This window comes from Peromyscus maniculatus, chromosome 9 (genome assembly GCF_049852395.1).
Source record: "Peromyscus maniculatus bairdii isolate BWxNUB_F1_BW_parent chromosome 9, HU_Pman_BW_mat_3.1, whole genome shotgun sequence".
Lineage (NCBI taxonomy): Eukaryota > Metazoa > Chordata > Mammalia > Rodentia > Cricetidae > Peromyscus > Peromyscus maniculatus.
In genome coordinates this window covers 24,481,729-24,497,480 of record NC_134860.1, presented here as the reverse complement: position 1 = coordinate 24,497,480, position 15,752 = coordinate 24,481,729, and the positions used below count along the sequence as shown (strand labels likewise).

At 39.5% G+C, this 15,752-nt stretch overlaps 2 protein-coding genes across 12 annotated transcripts in view; both read left to right on the top strand.

The window, feature by feature from the left end:
- Slc4a7 (solute carrier family 4 member 7) overlaps positions 1-7,716 on the top strand; it is a 94,164-nt gene extending 86,448 nt beyond the window's left edge. For 6 of the 8 annotated variants that reach the window (XM_076544478.1, XM_076544477.1, XM_076544476.1 and 3 more), the window contains 3 exons: positions 149-246; positions 2,244-2,351; positions 3,809-7,716. In XM_076544478.1, the coding sequence (XP_076400593.1) occupies positions 149-246; positions 2,244-2,351; positions 3,809-3,890 (288 nt within the window). In that variant the 3' untranslated portion in view covers positions 3,891-7,716. The remainder of the gene's footprint in view (positions 1-148; positions 247-2,243; positions 2,352-3,808) is intronic. The other 2 variants (XM_042284374.2, XM_042284377.2) reach the window with 1 other exon arrangement.
- A 3,278-nt stretch (positions 7,717-10,994) lies between these two features.
- Positions 10,995-15,752, top strand: part of Nek10 (NIMA related kinase 10) — a 201,288-nt gene continuing 196,530 nt past the window's right edge. For 2 of the 4 annotated variants that reach the window (XM_015994002.3, XM_076544479.1), the window contains exon 1: positions 10,995-11,250. The gene's annotated coding sequence lies outside the window, so the exon portion shown is untranslated. The remainder of the gene's footprint in view (positions 11,251-15,752) is intronic. The other 2 variants (XM_042284371.2, XM_076544480.1) reach the window with 1 other exon arrangement.

The window sequence follows — 15,752 nt, the reverse complement described above, 5'->3', positions numbered from 1 at the left end:
TAATTATGTATTCATATTGCCAAAAGTAGTTTTCAGTTTGGACAGATACATGTCAGTTCGGCTTTCCAAGTCTTTAAGGTATTCTTGGTAACAGATCCTCCTAGGGATATTCTGAAGAAAGTAATGTCTTCATGTCTGTGCTCTAAAGGAAGCTGAGCGGATGCTTCAGGATGATGGGGATACTGTGCACCTTCCATTTGAAAGAGGAAGTCTCCTACAAATTCCAGTTAAAAGCGTAAAATATAGGTAAGATATGACTTTATTTTGTACAGTATATTTTTAACATGTGTCAGGTATATAGATAAACATGTAATATTTCTTTGAAATAGTGGTGAATAAATGTTTTCTTCAAGTAAACACAGTGGAAGGTTAGAAGGCTTACTGTTTTCAACTTGGACATTTGGCTTATGTGGTGAAAGTCTAGTAACCATTCCAAGTGCATTCACTTTGTCTTACTACTCTGCAGTCGTAATGGTCTGTGTTTGGTTGTTTGAACAGAATTACACTATGTAGCCCTGGTTGGCCTGGAGCTCACTGTGTAGACCAGTTTGGCCTCCAATTCACAGAGATGTATCTGCCTCTACCTGCAGAGTGCTAGGATTAAAGGTGTGTGCCCCCATGCCCAGCTGCAGTCTTAACTTAAATATGATTTAAAGAATGAGCACAGGTGGAATACTTTTTAAGCACCTGGTATCAGTCACTTATAACATAGCTGCTATTAGACTGTTATTTTAATGTGATCTAATTTCTTCTTTTTGTAGTATCTGGTATTGAACCTAGGATTCTGTGTATGCGTGGCAAGCTCTCTCCCACTGAGCTACTTCCCCAGCTTTTTTTTGCTAGGGTTATTATTGCTATGATCAAACATGATGACCAAAAGCAACTTGGAGAGGGAAGGATTTATTTTGCTTACTTTTCCATATCAGTGTTCAAGGCTGTCAGTGCAGAAACTCAAGCAGGGCAGGAAGCTGAAGGCAGGAGCCGATGTAGAGGCCGTGGAGGATTTTGGCTTATTGGCTTGTTCTCCTCATAGATTATTCAGTATTCTTTCTTAGAGTGCCTGAGACCACCATCCCAGGAATAGCAGATACCACAGTAGGTTGGGTTTTTTTCCCATCCATCGCTAATTAAGAAAATGCCGATTTTATGGAGGTGGTGCCTCTATTGAGGTTTCCTCCTCTTAAAGGACTCTAGCTTTGTGACGTTGTTGTAAACTAGCCAGCATGCCACACACTTTCTGTTGTTTATTCTGAAATGGGATCTTACTGAGTTAGCAACTGCCCTCAGACTTACTGTGGTCTACTGCTTCAGCCTCTGCCTCCTGGTGGCTGTGACTAAATGCTTGCATTGCCCATCTCACTCATGTAATTCAGTGTGACATTCATGTTTGTAGCTTGTTTGCATGAATTGTTTTTCTTTTGGTTAAGAAGGGGAAGGGCTAATAAGTGTATTGCAGTTTTATCTATGGAATGTTCATATTACTTGTGATCAATAACATTAAGCCCACGTTATTTATGGATATAATCATTGGATTGGGGGGTCTGAAGTCATTTTGAGTATTTCATAGAAATGTAGAAATGTTACATTTGACTTTTATAGTAAATAGCATTACTATTCTTTGTTTTGGTACATCTGATGAAATAACACTTTGACACTAAAACTATGAGACTATCTAGCTAAAAATTGGTGGAGTCATTTTTTTGTGTGCCATCTTTGCTAAGTTCAGAACTTCAGTTGTTTGTTTTCCAGCATTAAAAAAAAAATGATTTGCAAAAGAAAAACAAAGGGCTTTTTTTCTCGTTGTTGTTGTTGTTACTATATGCTGTGGTTTTACTTAATGTGAGAGTGTGAATTCTAAGAGTTTTGACTAAATCTCTATATTTAGGCTTTTAGACACAGTAACTGGTTTTTGTTTTATCTCAATGATAGAGCTTAGATGATCAGAAGGTGTCATGGCTGGAATACTGGTGAAGAACCATCTAAATCCAAACTGAAGTGGATTTTGCTAACATAATCAGTCCTCTTAGTTTTGATTGTAAAGGAACTTGGAGTTCTCTGTGAATACTTGATAGCAGAATTCTAAGTTTATAATACTTTGTTAGATTGTAGTTTAAGTGCATGCCAAATGTTTTCTCAATTTTTAAATTGATGAAAACAATAAGTTATATGATGCTTATAAAAATGACAGCATTAATGCTTTTGCAAGTACTCGATACTAACCACAAAGTGTATTTGTTCTTCAGTATTGACCCTTCAGTTGTTAATATATCAGATGAAATGGCCAAAACTGCCCAGTGGAAGGCACTTTCCATGAATACTGAGAATGCCAAAGTAACCAGACCTAACACGAGGTAGTTATAACTATTTATGCCTTTGTAACTATTGCCAGTTTTCACTCATATTAATTTACCTAATGTATCTAAATATATTTTCCTTGCTGGACAAAGCCTGTCCTCTCCCCATTTCCTTCAATCTTTTCTACCTATATCGTGTTCTAATGCAGGTTGTGATTGTTTTTTCCTCATGATTATCTTTTACAATTTTTAAATTTACAATTTCATATTTCAGAAAAATATTTTTACCATTTTATAATAAAAATAAATTCTGAAAAGTAGTGCATATATATTTTTGTGAATATAGTTATATTCACAAATTATATATTCATAATTAAAAGTTCAATTAAGGATAATTATATTCAAATTAAAAGAAAAATATATAAAGAAAGATAATTACTAAGAATTAAATTAATGCTACCAGGATAGTGGCTCCTATAATTCCATTCCTTAGAGGCAAAGGCAGGAGGAGAGACCTAAGTTTGAGACTTGATGTAGTCCATGTAGTAAGCTCCATGCCAGCTTGGGTTACATAGCAAGACCCTGGCCTAAATATAAATAAATTGTACTTTCTTTTGGTATTGTTAGAGATAGAGGGAGAAAGAAAGAAAGATTGTGCTCTCAGGTTACATAGCAAAACCCTGGCATAAATAAATAAATGAATAAATATATAGTAATAGAATAATTGTGCTTTCTCTTGGCTGAGTTCTACCTTGTGATAAGTGTTTACTTTTTCTCTCCTTTTATAAAACCTATTTCTACCTAATCTTCATCTTTCTTTCTTTTCTTTTGATTATTTGACATAGGGTCTCACAATGTAGCCCTGGTTCTTCTAGAACTCACTCTGTAGCCCTGACTGTCCTGGAACTCACAGAGATCCACCTGCCTCTGCTTCCCAAATGCTGGGATTAAAGGTGTGTGCCACCATGCCCAACTCTTCATCATATATTTTTGATCTTTGTTTCTTAAAGTTCTAATTCTAAGCTTCACTCTTCCTTCTTTCAGTTTCTGTCTTTAGCCTCTAGGATTTTACAGTTCTTTGAACTTCACCCTGAGTTCCTATTCACATTCTGCCAGCACTCTTGACTCAGATTGCTAATAGTGTTGTGGTGAAAATAAAGGCTATGTAGTAATATTAGTGCATATCTTTTATACTTAGCTTGTCATGTGGGTTGGCCATCTACTCAAAATCACATTGAGTAAAGACAACATCCTGGCTTTACTCATGATAAAAAAGTGATGTGATGGGAACAGGAAAGGGTTCCAAGAGAGTGAGAGGGATGAATATGATCATAGTACATGATATTCATATATGAGACTACAGAAGAAACAAAAACAGCCAGATGGTAATAGCAAGTTGTAGGCTGGCGTTAGCAAGCAGCTCATAGGTATATTGTAGATATTAGTTGACCATTTGAGAATTTATGGTTGATTCTTTTAAAGATAATTTTTTCCTCATTGTTTGTTTTAAACAGCCCTGAAAAGCCTGTGAGTGTGACAATAAATTTCGAAGATGAACCATCAAAAAAATACATGGATGCTGAGACTTCATTGTAAAGTCAAACCAAAAGGAATATATAGAGATATACGCCTGTCTGTATACACACACACACACACACACACATAAAATGCACATGTGCCGTGCCATTGTGTATAATAGTACTGAATGTCACGCTGTTTATGTGTGACTATGGGGCTCTTTCAAGTAGCATCTGACTGTTGTGAGCACCATGGAGACTGTTTTAATGAAATGGTCTCTTAGAAACGAGGTACATGGTTTTTACTCTTCAGATATTTATTTTCTTGGGGGTAAAGCCTTTCTGTTATGTAATAGAAAGATGTGGAAAACTGTATTCAATCTGCTTTTCTGAAATCTCTTTGTTAGTGGCAATCATATCAACCTTAAGAGTTACATACTTAGTCTATATATTTATAATTTTGAAAGATTATTGTTTCCCTTTTGGTAGTGTTTTATAGGTAAAATAAGGAGTCTGCCCATGTTGTGGGAAAATGACATGTCCTGGTTTCTCTTTGGGCTTCCTTCATGTAGCTCTCCATCATACTTCACAGGTGATGAATACAGATGTGATTATAGATTACTGGAGATTTTCTAGGTAGGAACTTTATGTCTTAGGAGTGATTTTTAAATTTTAAAAATTATCTGGGCTTCCATTCTGATGGACAAGTAAAAAACAAATTATATGTGACTTCTAATTTAACACCCACACCATTCGTAATGTTTTGAGTTTTAGAAACTATAAAGTGCCCATTTGCAATAGTTAACTTTTGTTACCTTGGTAGCAAGACTTTTCCAATGCTTATTCTTTTCTAGAAACCCAGAGTCCCACTGTTCTTGGTCTTTGCTCTCTTTTACTTAAAGTGATCTCGTGTGCTCCAGGTTCAGATATCTCCCTGTTGTAAGCAGTAATAAAAAGGGTCAGCACACTTTTAAATGGGCTTGTGATCAGTGTTCCTTTATAAGAATTACCTTTCATTTTCTTTGTTACTCTATTGTATGCAATGTATTTTAATAGGTTTTATACACAATTTCCTTTTAAAATATTTTATTTATTCTGATACTTAAATATTATATAATATTTGAGACAATAACAAATATAGAGTAAATTGTTCCTGTTGTAGATATTTGGTGCTCACTTGCATTCTGAAATCAGTGACAAACATATCTTTGATATAAAGCACTGCCATATTTACATTTTAAAAGGAAGTTGGATATTTTCTGTGCAGCTCAGGTTGATGACATTGTTCCTTGTCTGTGATAGCATTGGGGTTCCAGTATTTCTGAGCTGTCTTTTAAATGTGTAGCAAATTGTCATCTTTTATATACTCTTAGCTCCCCACAGAGTAAATAAATGTTGTTTCAGCCTGTGGGACAAAAGTGATATAACAAGAGGATGGATAATACACAGAAATAGTGAGAAGCCCCAGGAATGCTGAAGGTGAAGGGGACACATGAAAGAGCAAACGTGTTAAGGAAATTCTAATGTCCCTTAGTCATTACAAACTAAAGTACAGAAGTATGAAGAAATTGATCAAATGAATAGAATTGCCCAAAGCAAATATTCCTGGCAAGTTTGACGTAGTTTTAGTTCATTCTAAATTATGTACCAATTAGTGTAATTCACTCATCTGAGATCGCATAGTTCAATTCTAGTTAAAATAGTAGTTGGTACCATCTGGTACTATCTGGAGTTCTGTTGGACTCCTTTAACCTATGATGGGGAGTGTTGCCATGGTGCTTATGGTCATTGGTAACCTCCACTGAAGTGATTTCTCATCACTCAGCAGTGTAATGATTTCCAAAGTTCCCATTTGCTGCTAATTATAACCCCCCTGATGTGCCCAAACAAGAGAATTTCCTCATATCGTTTCCTTGTGTCTGGACATCAAAGGGTTAACATATTTTACAGGAAGTGATTTTAAAATTTAAACTAAAAACTACCTGGTATCATAATTTTCCTGTGATTTATTTAATTATATATATATGTATGTATGTATTATCCAGTGCCAGGAAAAAAAAAACAAAACAAAACATGACATACAAAATACTTTGCATCTAAGATGTTTCACTGTGGTTTTGGTTACTAATGACTTCTTTCTTTTGACTACTTGACTTACTGATCTGATGCGACTACTCCTCTGAAGAGCAGAGGGAATTAACTGCTTCCTTCAGATGGTTATGTTTCTTGTGCTATTTTTTGAAAATAACAATCATGAATAACACTCATTGCAAGACAGCAAGAGAGATAATTTACTATATATATATTGATTTTTAAATGCTGCCTTAAATAGGTGTATATGAGCAGTAGTAATTGCTATGTACTGATTTACCTCAAGGTGCAAAATAATTAAACTTGTACATACCCATTTACAAAATAAATTCAGAGAAAAGCCCTGCACTTTCTTAGATGCCTTGATTTTCAGAGTAGAGCTTAGTGCTACTGAACACCATGGCCATGGAGCCACCTCAGGATACTCTTCCCTCCACCATATTTTATTTATTTGTAGAGTGTGTTTACAGAGACTATAATAAATCCTGGTGTTAACTATCTGAAATTTACTTCCTTTGTATTACTGTTTCAATCTAAAGTAGGAGCTTTTGAGAAAACAGTAAACTAGCTTCCTGATGCTAAAGGGGTGATTCTATATATATTTTTAATAATATTAGATATGCAAAAGTGAAGTACAAGGTTTTTAAAACATTGTGTGAGTGTTTGTGTATGTGTATGAAATCACTCTTAACTCTCTTAACTTTTTTTAAACTTGTGGCGTACCAATGTTCAGATTTGCCAAGCTTTCTATAAGACACGTAGGATGAAATGTTTTTGTGTGCTAATGCATGTATTTATTACAATTTGTTTACTGCTGAGAATCACTAACTCTTGTTTCTCCATTCCCCGAAGTGTTTGTTTCTTCCACACACTGAAAGATGTGGCTTGAGTGTAAGCTTTCTGGTTTCCTTTTCACAAAGGCAGGTTCAAAATTCTTCAGAAAGAATGGTCTCTGACAGTGAGGTGTCACATCAGAGCTTCCTGTTTAGGTTTTATGAGTGTGCACCGCTCAGCAGCTCAGAAGCTGCATCCTGACAAAGTGCTCAGAGTGGGATACCTGAGCCATCAATACAGCATTTTAATTCAAATGCGTTTATATTAAGTAATTTACATGTCTGAAATGTATTCATGTAGGTTTCATCATTGTTATCATTTGTAGCGCCGATATGTGAAACTGTCTTCATTTAGTCCAACAATTATTTATTTTTAGAAAGTAGATTTAAAGAGAAACTGCATTCAAGTTTTCAAATAGTGTTCCAATTACAAGATTTATTCATTTTAATTGCAAGGTCCCTTTTAACTTTCTGGAAAGTAAATTGTCAAATAAAATCATGTAAAGATTATTTTAAAGTTTTAATGCGTACTTAGAATTTAAGCCCCAGTTCTATGGTTTTTAATCATATTTTTTGCACATTGATTGTTTCTGTGTAGCTTTTCTTTTGTTCCTTTGTTCAAAATTTTTGACTTTTTAGGGGTAAGGTGTCTTCCAGTGTTTACTATGTTAGGATTAAATTAAAATTCAAATTTGTTGTCCATTTATATAATATTTGATATTGGTGTGATTTCCCAATCTAGTTACAATTTTTATGGTGTTTATTATAATTGCAATGGTATTTTCTTTTGTAATAAAATCCAAAGTCAATTAAACAAATTGTAGACCTGATATTTTTCATCTATATGAAGTAAAAGTCTCTACTTGAGTCTATAATGTGAACCATCCTGCCTTTCACATTTGTTTCCTAATTGTTAGAGAAAACTATTTTTTTGTAGATGTTATTGAAAATTGAAAGAGCAATAAAAGTCTACATAGCAAACTGTTGGCTGTCGTTTTTACTCTGTTATTGGGAGAGCTGCAAGTCTAAGCTAGGGACAGGGAGGAAGGGAGTGAGTGCCTTCTGCTTCCTGCTTGCCAGTCCTTCCTGTAGAAGAGAAAGAGAAAAGAAGAGGAGAAGAAAAAAGAAAATGATGGCATTTTTATAGTTAGGAAATGTTGAAGGTAGCATTCCTTTCAAAAGCTTGCCCAATTTTCTCTTGTGTTTTAAACCTAGAAACTTGTACTGTGTACTGTATTACCATTTTCTTGATAACACTGATCTCTGCTCAAGGCCTGTTTCTCTTTTGGCTAATTTTATTTTGATTTTGATTGTTTTCCTGTTGCTGCATGTAACACTTTGCTCCTGTTTTCCAAATCGAGAGCCTTCTTATATCTCATTGTAAATTTGTTAAGCTGTGGGAGTGAAATGAAGAAAAATGTTTATGGCTTTGGAGTGTTCTGTTACAGTTGAGAGATAATCTACACTTACACACCAGACTGTTGTTAACACTGTTTACCAGGAAGGCATTCCTTACTCAGGACTGCTTGCTGTCTGCCTGGTCTGAGTTTGAGTTTGCTCTCCTTGTGGTGGGCCTTTCTATGCTTGTAATGGAGACATTTCCCATGTTTGCAAAATGTTTTCTGCTTTTGCTTTTCTTTCAAAGCCCATCTAAAGGTCTGCATCGACTTCAGGATCAGTCTTAGTCTTGTTACAACCCCCTCTCTGCCCCTATGTGTGTGTCTGTCTCTGTGTGTGTGTCTCTCTGTGTCTCTTCCTCCTCTTTTGCTCTCACAGTATGTGTGTGTGTGTGTGTGTGTGTGTGTGTGTGTGTGTGTGTGGTGATATTTTGAACAAATTTGCCTGAAGATCAGAGGACAGAACAAGCCACAAACATAGAGGTCAGGCAGTGGTGGTACACACCTTTAATCCTAGCACTCGGGAGGCAGAGGCCCAGATCTGTCTGGATCTCTGTGAGTTCTAGGCCACATTGGGTTACACTGGAGAGGCTGAGGAATTGGTGAAGAGGTGTTGGCTGTGGCTTGCTGTGCTTCTCTGATCTCTCAGCTGTCACCCTGATATCTGGCTCTGGGTTTTTATTAGAAGACCATTTAGGATTCGTGCAACATTTGTGTGTCTGTGTCTGTAGGTCTCTGCTCTCCTCTCTTGTTTTTGTGGTCGGTGTGTCTGTATGTCTGTCTCTGCTCTTCTCTCTCTCTCTCTCTCTCTCTCTCTCTCTCTCTCTCTCTCTCTCTCTCTCTCTCTCTCTCTGTGTGTGTGTGTGTGTGTGTGTGTGACACATACCTTCTGTTTTAATAGGCCATGGGTCTTGAAAATGTGTTCAACCACGCATTTGACATTGGGATACTATATTATCTACTAAGTACATGTTTGAGAACTATACACTCAAGTATCAAGTTACCTCACCCTACCAAAAACACACAAAATTTTCTTTCCATAATGTTAAGTTTGCTGTTTTAAATTGGGCTGCATTGATATCAATCCTGTAGCACTTGTGGCCTGTGGGCCACAGGTTGGACACACCTGATATTTTCAGAAACTTATGATGCAATTTTGCCTTGAATTGATCCTAAATATCTTGGTGTAGGTTTAATTTGCCTTTATTTCCTTTCTTTTAGTTTTATGTTTTATTTGTGTGTGTGTGTGTGTGTGTGTGTGTGTGTGTGTGTGTGTGTACGTGTGCGTAAGTGTCCACTGAGACCAGAAGAGGGTGTCAGATTCCCCAGAGCTGGAATTATAGGCAGTTGTAAACTGATGTCAATGCTGGGAAATGAACTCTTATCCCCTGCAAGAGGAATAAATGTTCTTAACCACTGAGCCATCTCTCCAGTCTGCTTATTTTAGGCTATAATTAGGACTCAATACATTATACTTTATGTAGTTTAGACATTCATTTCAAGATAGTAATGCACAAAAACAAAAACAAAAAATGGTAAGTGTCCTAGGATTGAGTTGAATTGACAGGATACACAGAATGGCTCAGACTTGTCCCTTATAGAGTCATGGATTCCAATCACACAGCCTGGAGGTGATCACCTGTCTTTGGCCTTAGTGGGGTCATGGGTCCTATTACACAGTTTGGGCTGCACTCTTAGACAGTTGGAGATAATCACCTGTCTTCCGGAGCCAGGGTGTCATGCTCTCTTTTATGGAGCAAACATTGATAACTTGTCATGGAAGGTCAAAGTATTAATTTCACACTTATTTTATGGAGAAGTAGAAAGATAGGAAAGCATATTTTGTATCCCACCAAAGACAAGTCAATCTTCAGCTAGTTGCTTTAGCTCCGTGTTTGGTAATTAGGAGTTTACAAAAATAATTTTCTGTTCTACTCTAGCTTTACAGCCCCGTGACCATTTTGGCTTTTATTTGGGAAAATCAGCCCTGCGGGTTTCAGGCCCTGAAGTTAGTGCTGTGTTTGCCTCAGTTTGCATTTCCTCTCCCGTGCTGTCATTTCCAGTGTAGAACTGTACTTTTAAATGTTTGTATGTTGGTTTTTGTTTTGATGTAGTTTTTTGCCTCGGTGTCTCAACCCAGGCTGGCTGCAAACTCCTGATCCTCTTGCTTCCACTTACTGAGTGCTGAGTTACCCACACCCCAGTATTCCAGTGCTTGTGGGTAGGGCACTATACCCGAGGGCCCTGTCAAGGCCATATCCGCAGTCACTGTGTCATTTCTTGTTCACAGCTCTGGATAATGAAGCATGTGAAATGACATCCTTAGGACTTGTGCTCACCAAAAATCGACCTTTGGTACTTTCAAAGGCTCTATGTTTTGCCTTTTTAAAGGCGATTTTAATGCAACTCGAATTTTTATTTTAAGAAAATCTCTACAGACTTTCTAAAAAGTTGTGTCACTTTGCAAAGCTACTGAATGATCTGGTGACAAAAGTCTGATAGAAAGCTCTTGTGCCTGCGTAACATGTTGTCTCAGGATTTTCTGCTTGAGACATGTATTGTGCGGTAGCAGCTTGAAGTGATTTTGTGCATCTAAGATACTAAGCAGGCTGTCTTAGTTCTTGTCCTGCCTGGCCTACAAATGAGATTCCAAGTCCTTCTCAACCCCCAAACCCAGAAACTGAGCATGTGACGTGCTTCATTTCCCCCTTTAATCTTTGAGAACTGATTTGCAGTCCATGATAATTCTTGGACCACCTGAGATAAACTATTTTGAATTCCAAGCCTCTTCTGACTAGGACAGAGCACACAAGTTTAGGTCCACGCACCCTGAGCTTCACCGGGCGTTTTCTGGTTGCTAAGGTAGCCGGGTAGGCGTCACCCGTCGCTATGGCGCTACTCTACCTTGCAGCGTTGTCATTCCTGATTGGCTGAGCGCCCGAGGCTGTGGAGGAAGAAGTGGAAGCGTAGATTCAGTCCCTCAGGGCCAGAAAAGGAATTGACTGAAAAACCAACAGGTGTCAGTGAGGGAGCTGGTTTGAGTTCGCTCGGGTTCTGCAGCAAGCAGGATGAGGAAGATGACTTGAGTTGGCCTGAAGGAGGGCCGCCTTCCTGCGCGGTGAGTGGTGAGGGAAGTTGGGTGTCCTTATGCCCAAGGCCGCCTGGGCAACCTCCCTTCCCCGAGGCCATCCACAGGGACCTTCCGTGAAGGGGCGATGTCAGCCTTGGGGTCAGTCAGCCAGAGCCTGCCTCAAAATAGATAAGCTTGTGCTGAAGGGTGTGTGTGTTGAGAGGTGAGTTCCACGTTGCGTGGTGCTTCCAGGAGCAAAGGACCTGGTATGGGTAAACAGCTGGGATCCGTCAGCTCTCGTGCCTCTGGAGGCTTATGATCTCCTTTGTGAACAGCACACTCCTGCCTTCCTTTTTACAGAGTGGGCTCTGCTTACCTCCACCTCAGTGCCTGCCTTTAGGTAACTTCTATTACAGATGTGAAGAAAGACTTCATTACGTAAAAAGCTCTCCTTAGCCAGAGCCCAGCACCCAGCACCCAGCACCCAGCTGCAGTTGTTTAGCGACTCAATGCAACCTGTACCCCACCAGACCCTACTACCCCTGGACTCCATGGGTACTACCACTATCTACATTCCCAAAACCACATCCTTGACACCACTTCATTTCTACAAAACCATTTCTACAAAGCTATCTCAGATTCCACCAGTCCCTTGGTTAAACTGAATATATGTATCCAGCATTACTGATTGTTGTCTGTGCCTATCCATCCAATCCTGCTCACCATTGTTAGACTGACTTATCTTTTATTTTTAATTTTTTAAGTGCCAAGATGTATTTTCCTTTTCTACTGGAAGCCCATCATCCCCACTTCCCTGTTTTCCAGTCTTTGGTTAGCCAACACGAACTCCATCTTAGCTATGCACAGAATGTGGTCCATGCCACATCTGGGGCTGTCTCAACTGTCCTCACACTGCTGAGAATGGACTGCCTTTGTAGGGCAGTGAACTCACTTCCCCATCCTTGTCTCTGTGTTGCCTGATTTCTTTGCTATCTACAAGTATGAGAAGACTGACTCATTCATGGTTCAGCATCTAGCTCAGACACCTAGCAAGTGCACTCAATATGTACTTGATAAAGAATGATTCTCTTAAGTTACCAGCTTTTCAGAACACTCTCATGACTTCTGGAGAAGTCAGAGATATCTTCTTCTTAAGTGAATGTTAATTTAGGGATTTTGCTTTAGTTGTAAAAGTCTGGAAGTTCTTAATTTATGCCCTATTTTACGCCATAATAATCATAATGAGAATCATATGGTATGATTTAAGATTGTTAAAGGGAGACAATGCAGTGTGGTTTGCGAGAGCTGAGTCCCTTACAGTTTAGCATTTTAACTCTCTGCCCCCTAGCAAATCTCTGCCCCTTAAGCTTTTTACCTATGCAAATAGTAATAATGAGTTTAAATCATTTAAACATTGAATGTACACCAGATTTAGTTCCACACACATGCAGTTTTCATGCATTTAAAAACAGTGAAAGTAGCAGTTAGGAAATATCCATGGCCAGTTCACAAAAGATAAAGTTTTTTATTTAGTCAAGAGTAGTTTCTAGAATACCATCTCGTCATTAGACTGCTTGGTGTATGGCTTCAGCGCTGATGAGGAAGAGACTCATTAATTTAGTGACTATTTACCAGTCATTTGAGGAGTCCAGGGTCAGGCCAACTGAAGGGAGGTCAAATAAAGTTAGTAAAGGATGTAGGCGGTGAGTGGGGAGTCCAGAACATGACTGTCTGTCAAAACCAGCCAGGCCTTGCAGCTCAGGTTAGAACCTCTTGGAGAGGTACAGAGTATCTAGAAGAAGCCCATTCAGACAGGCAGTATTTCCTGAGCACCTGTGTTTTAGACTGTGAAAAAGCCAGCACAGTCTGCTGGCCTGATAGCACCCACATACAGTGCCAGCAAGCAGGAAGATGAGGTAAGGATCAGAAGTTTGAGCCAAGGTTGTGCATATCGGTAACTTTTTTGGTTGCTCTGACCACATGTCTGACAGGGGCTCAGGACTCGGGGAACAGTCCATCCTGTCAGGGAATCCTGGTAGCAGGGGCATGAGCAGCAGGGGCATGAGGTAACTTCACACAGTGCATGCATGAGGTGGGGGTTTGCTGGGCTCAGCTGGCTTTATCCTTTCTCCCTTTTCAATCGGTGATGGCTCCCAGCCTATGGCATGGTACTTTGAACATTGAGGGTAGGTCTTCTCTGGAACCTTCTCAGACATAGTGTGCTTTATCAAGGTCCTATTTCTTTCCTTTTTTTTTTTTTTTTTTTGTCTTTCTTCTTTTGACACAGGTCTCCTGTAGCCAAAGCTTGCTTTGTACTCCTGATTCTCCCGCCTCTGCCTTCCAAATGTCGAGTAGATGTTTTATAACACAATTGAGGTGAAAAATGAGGTGGGTGGGGTACAGGGGAGGGAGAGAAGAGCCTGGTGTAGGGACGCGCATGCGTGCCTGTGATCCCAGCTTTTGGGAGGCCAAGGGAAGAGGATCCTAGAGAAATGTGAGCCTGGCCTGGGCAACCTTGGGAGACTATCAAACAAGTAGGGAAGGGGAGGGCAATGAGAAGACATCCAGAGGCCCTGGGAGTGGCAGAGCAGCCCCTGCAGCGGTGGACACCAGCCAAGGCCGTGGAGGCCAAATCCCAGCCCCACCACTCCAGGAGGGCATGCTTTGGCCCCTCCTTCATCTTTTGGTATCTCACTTCCTTACCTGTGAAATGGGGTGGTTAAAACAAATGTCTTAGACTGCTGGTTTCCTATAAATACCAAGTGTTAACTAATGTAGAGGACAGAGGCAAATGGATGGGGAAAACAGCAGCAGGATAAGGGAGATGGGACGTTAGTGTGAGAGTGTTCAGTTAAGACTCCTCAGGAAGAATAGAGGCTTGCTATGGTGGGAAGTGAACCTTAAACATACTCAGTCAGACCTAATTTAAATCAAGATTTTTTTTAAAGCAGATGAAAAGCATGAGTGTTAGCTCTGAATGAAATGTACTATTTCTCACTTGTAAAACAATTACTTATTTTAAAAAATTACTTCTTTTGTTTATTTGAAACAGAATCTTGTTATACAGACTAGGCTACCCCTAGACTTACTATACAGTCCAGGCTGGACTCAGATTTGCAGTGATCACTCTTTTGCAGCCTCCCAAATGCCAGGATTACAGCCCCGAGCCACCATACCTGAGTTATTTGAATCATTATGTCAGACTTTCTCTTGTGTCAACTCAAATTGGTTAGCAGTAACAATGACAGTCACTTTTTTTGATCGTTGAGATCAAGAGCTTATTAAATCTTCTCTTGGGAATATTTGTAATGGACCTCAGAGCCAGAGTGACAAAATGATTTAGAAAGGAAATCCCTCCTATGAAAATTAAACTAAAATTAGAGGCAGAGAAAACCAAGTCTGGGCCACCAGGAAATGAGCTCTGTGTTTATCATATTTTGCCAGTGTTTGTGGTTAATTAATTTGAAAAAAGTTGCTAGAAAAAAAATGCATCTAATAGAATCTGGATCTTGTCTATCATCATTTGTGTCATGACTGTCCTGGTGGTCTAACCTGAGGGAGTCACCTCCTCAAACGTGTGTCTTCCAAAGGTGGAGACTGGACTGCACAGATTTGCCACATGCATGCTACACTCGGCCAGCATCTTTTCTTTATGAAATCATATTGTGCTGTAAGGACACTTGATGTCCATTTTTAACATAAATGTCATGTTTTCTTTATAAAGAGATTTCACCAAGCCAGCACTGTAATCACCTTGGAGCTTACAAATCATAGTCTACTTGGAAATTTTCATGAATACCCAGGGGTCTCCTAGAGCATGTCTCTGGAGAAGCAGGTTCAAGGCCCAGTGTGAGCGGCAGCTGACTGGTGAGGCAGGGCCTTGGGTTGCAAGCAGCACCTCACCAACTGAAGAGAAAGCAACATCAGCTAATGTTCCATTTCATTTTTTGGGAGGGAGAAGTCACTGTAGTGAGGAGCAATGATGTAAGCTTGCACTAGGTCTTGGTGGCCAGACTAGAAAGAAGCTGGTAAACAAGAACCACATTTAGAAGAAAAGTCATCAAGGCATAATGACCAAATGCCAGATACCGGGTTGAAGAAGGGGGGCCACTTTTTCTGTGCTCTGTGCCAAGGGGCCCTCTGCTCTACTTGAGACTAACACTTAGCTCTCTCCCTTCTGCTTTTTAGTGCAGTTCATTTGTGTTCTATGGTTTGTTTGGATCAAGTCAGGTAAATTCCTCATTAGCTATGAAGTAATGGAGTAGAATAACCGATCGAGTAACTCACATACAGACACATGTTAACTTCAGACACTCTGGCTCCCACCCCCGTAGGGCACCAGGAGCACCGCAGGCTCCACAGACTTAGAGGCCGCTCTTCATTTCCCTTGGGTTCCTGTGCTCGTGTTCCACCTCAGCTCATCTTCCCACCATTTCTCAGACCACCCCCAGGGCCTGTCTTGTGCTCTGATCAACCTCAAGATGTGCCTACTGCTCTCCTTATCCTCCAGACCTTCTTCAGACCCCCAAAAGGTGCAGAACTTCCAGAAC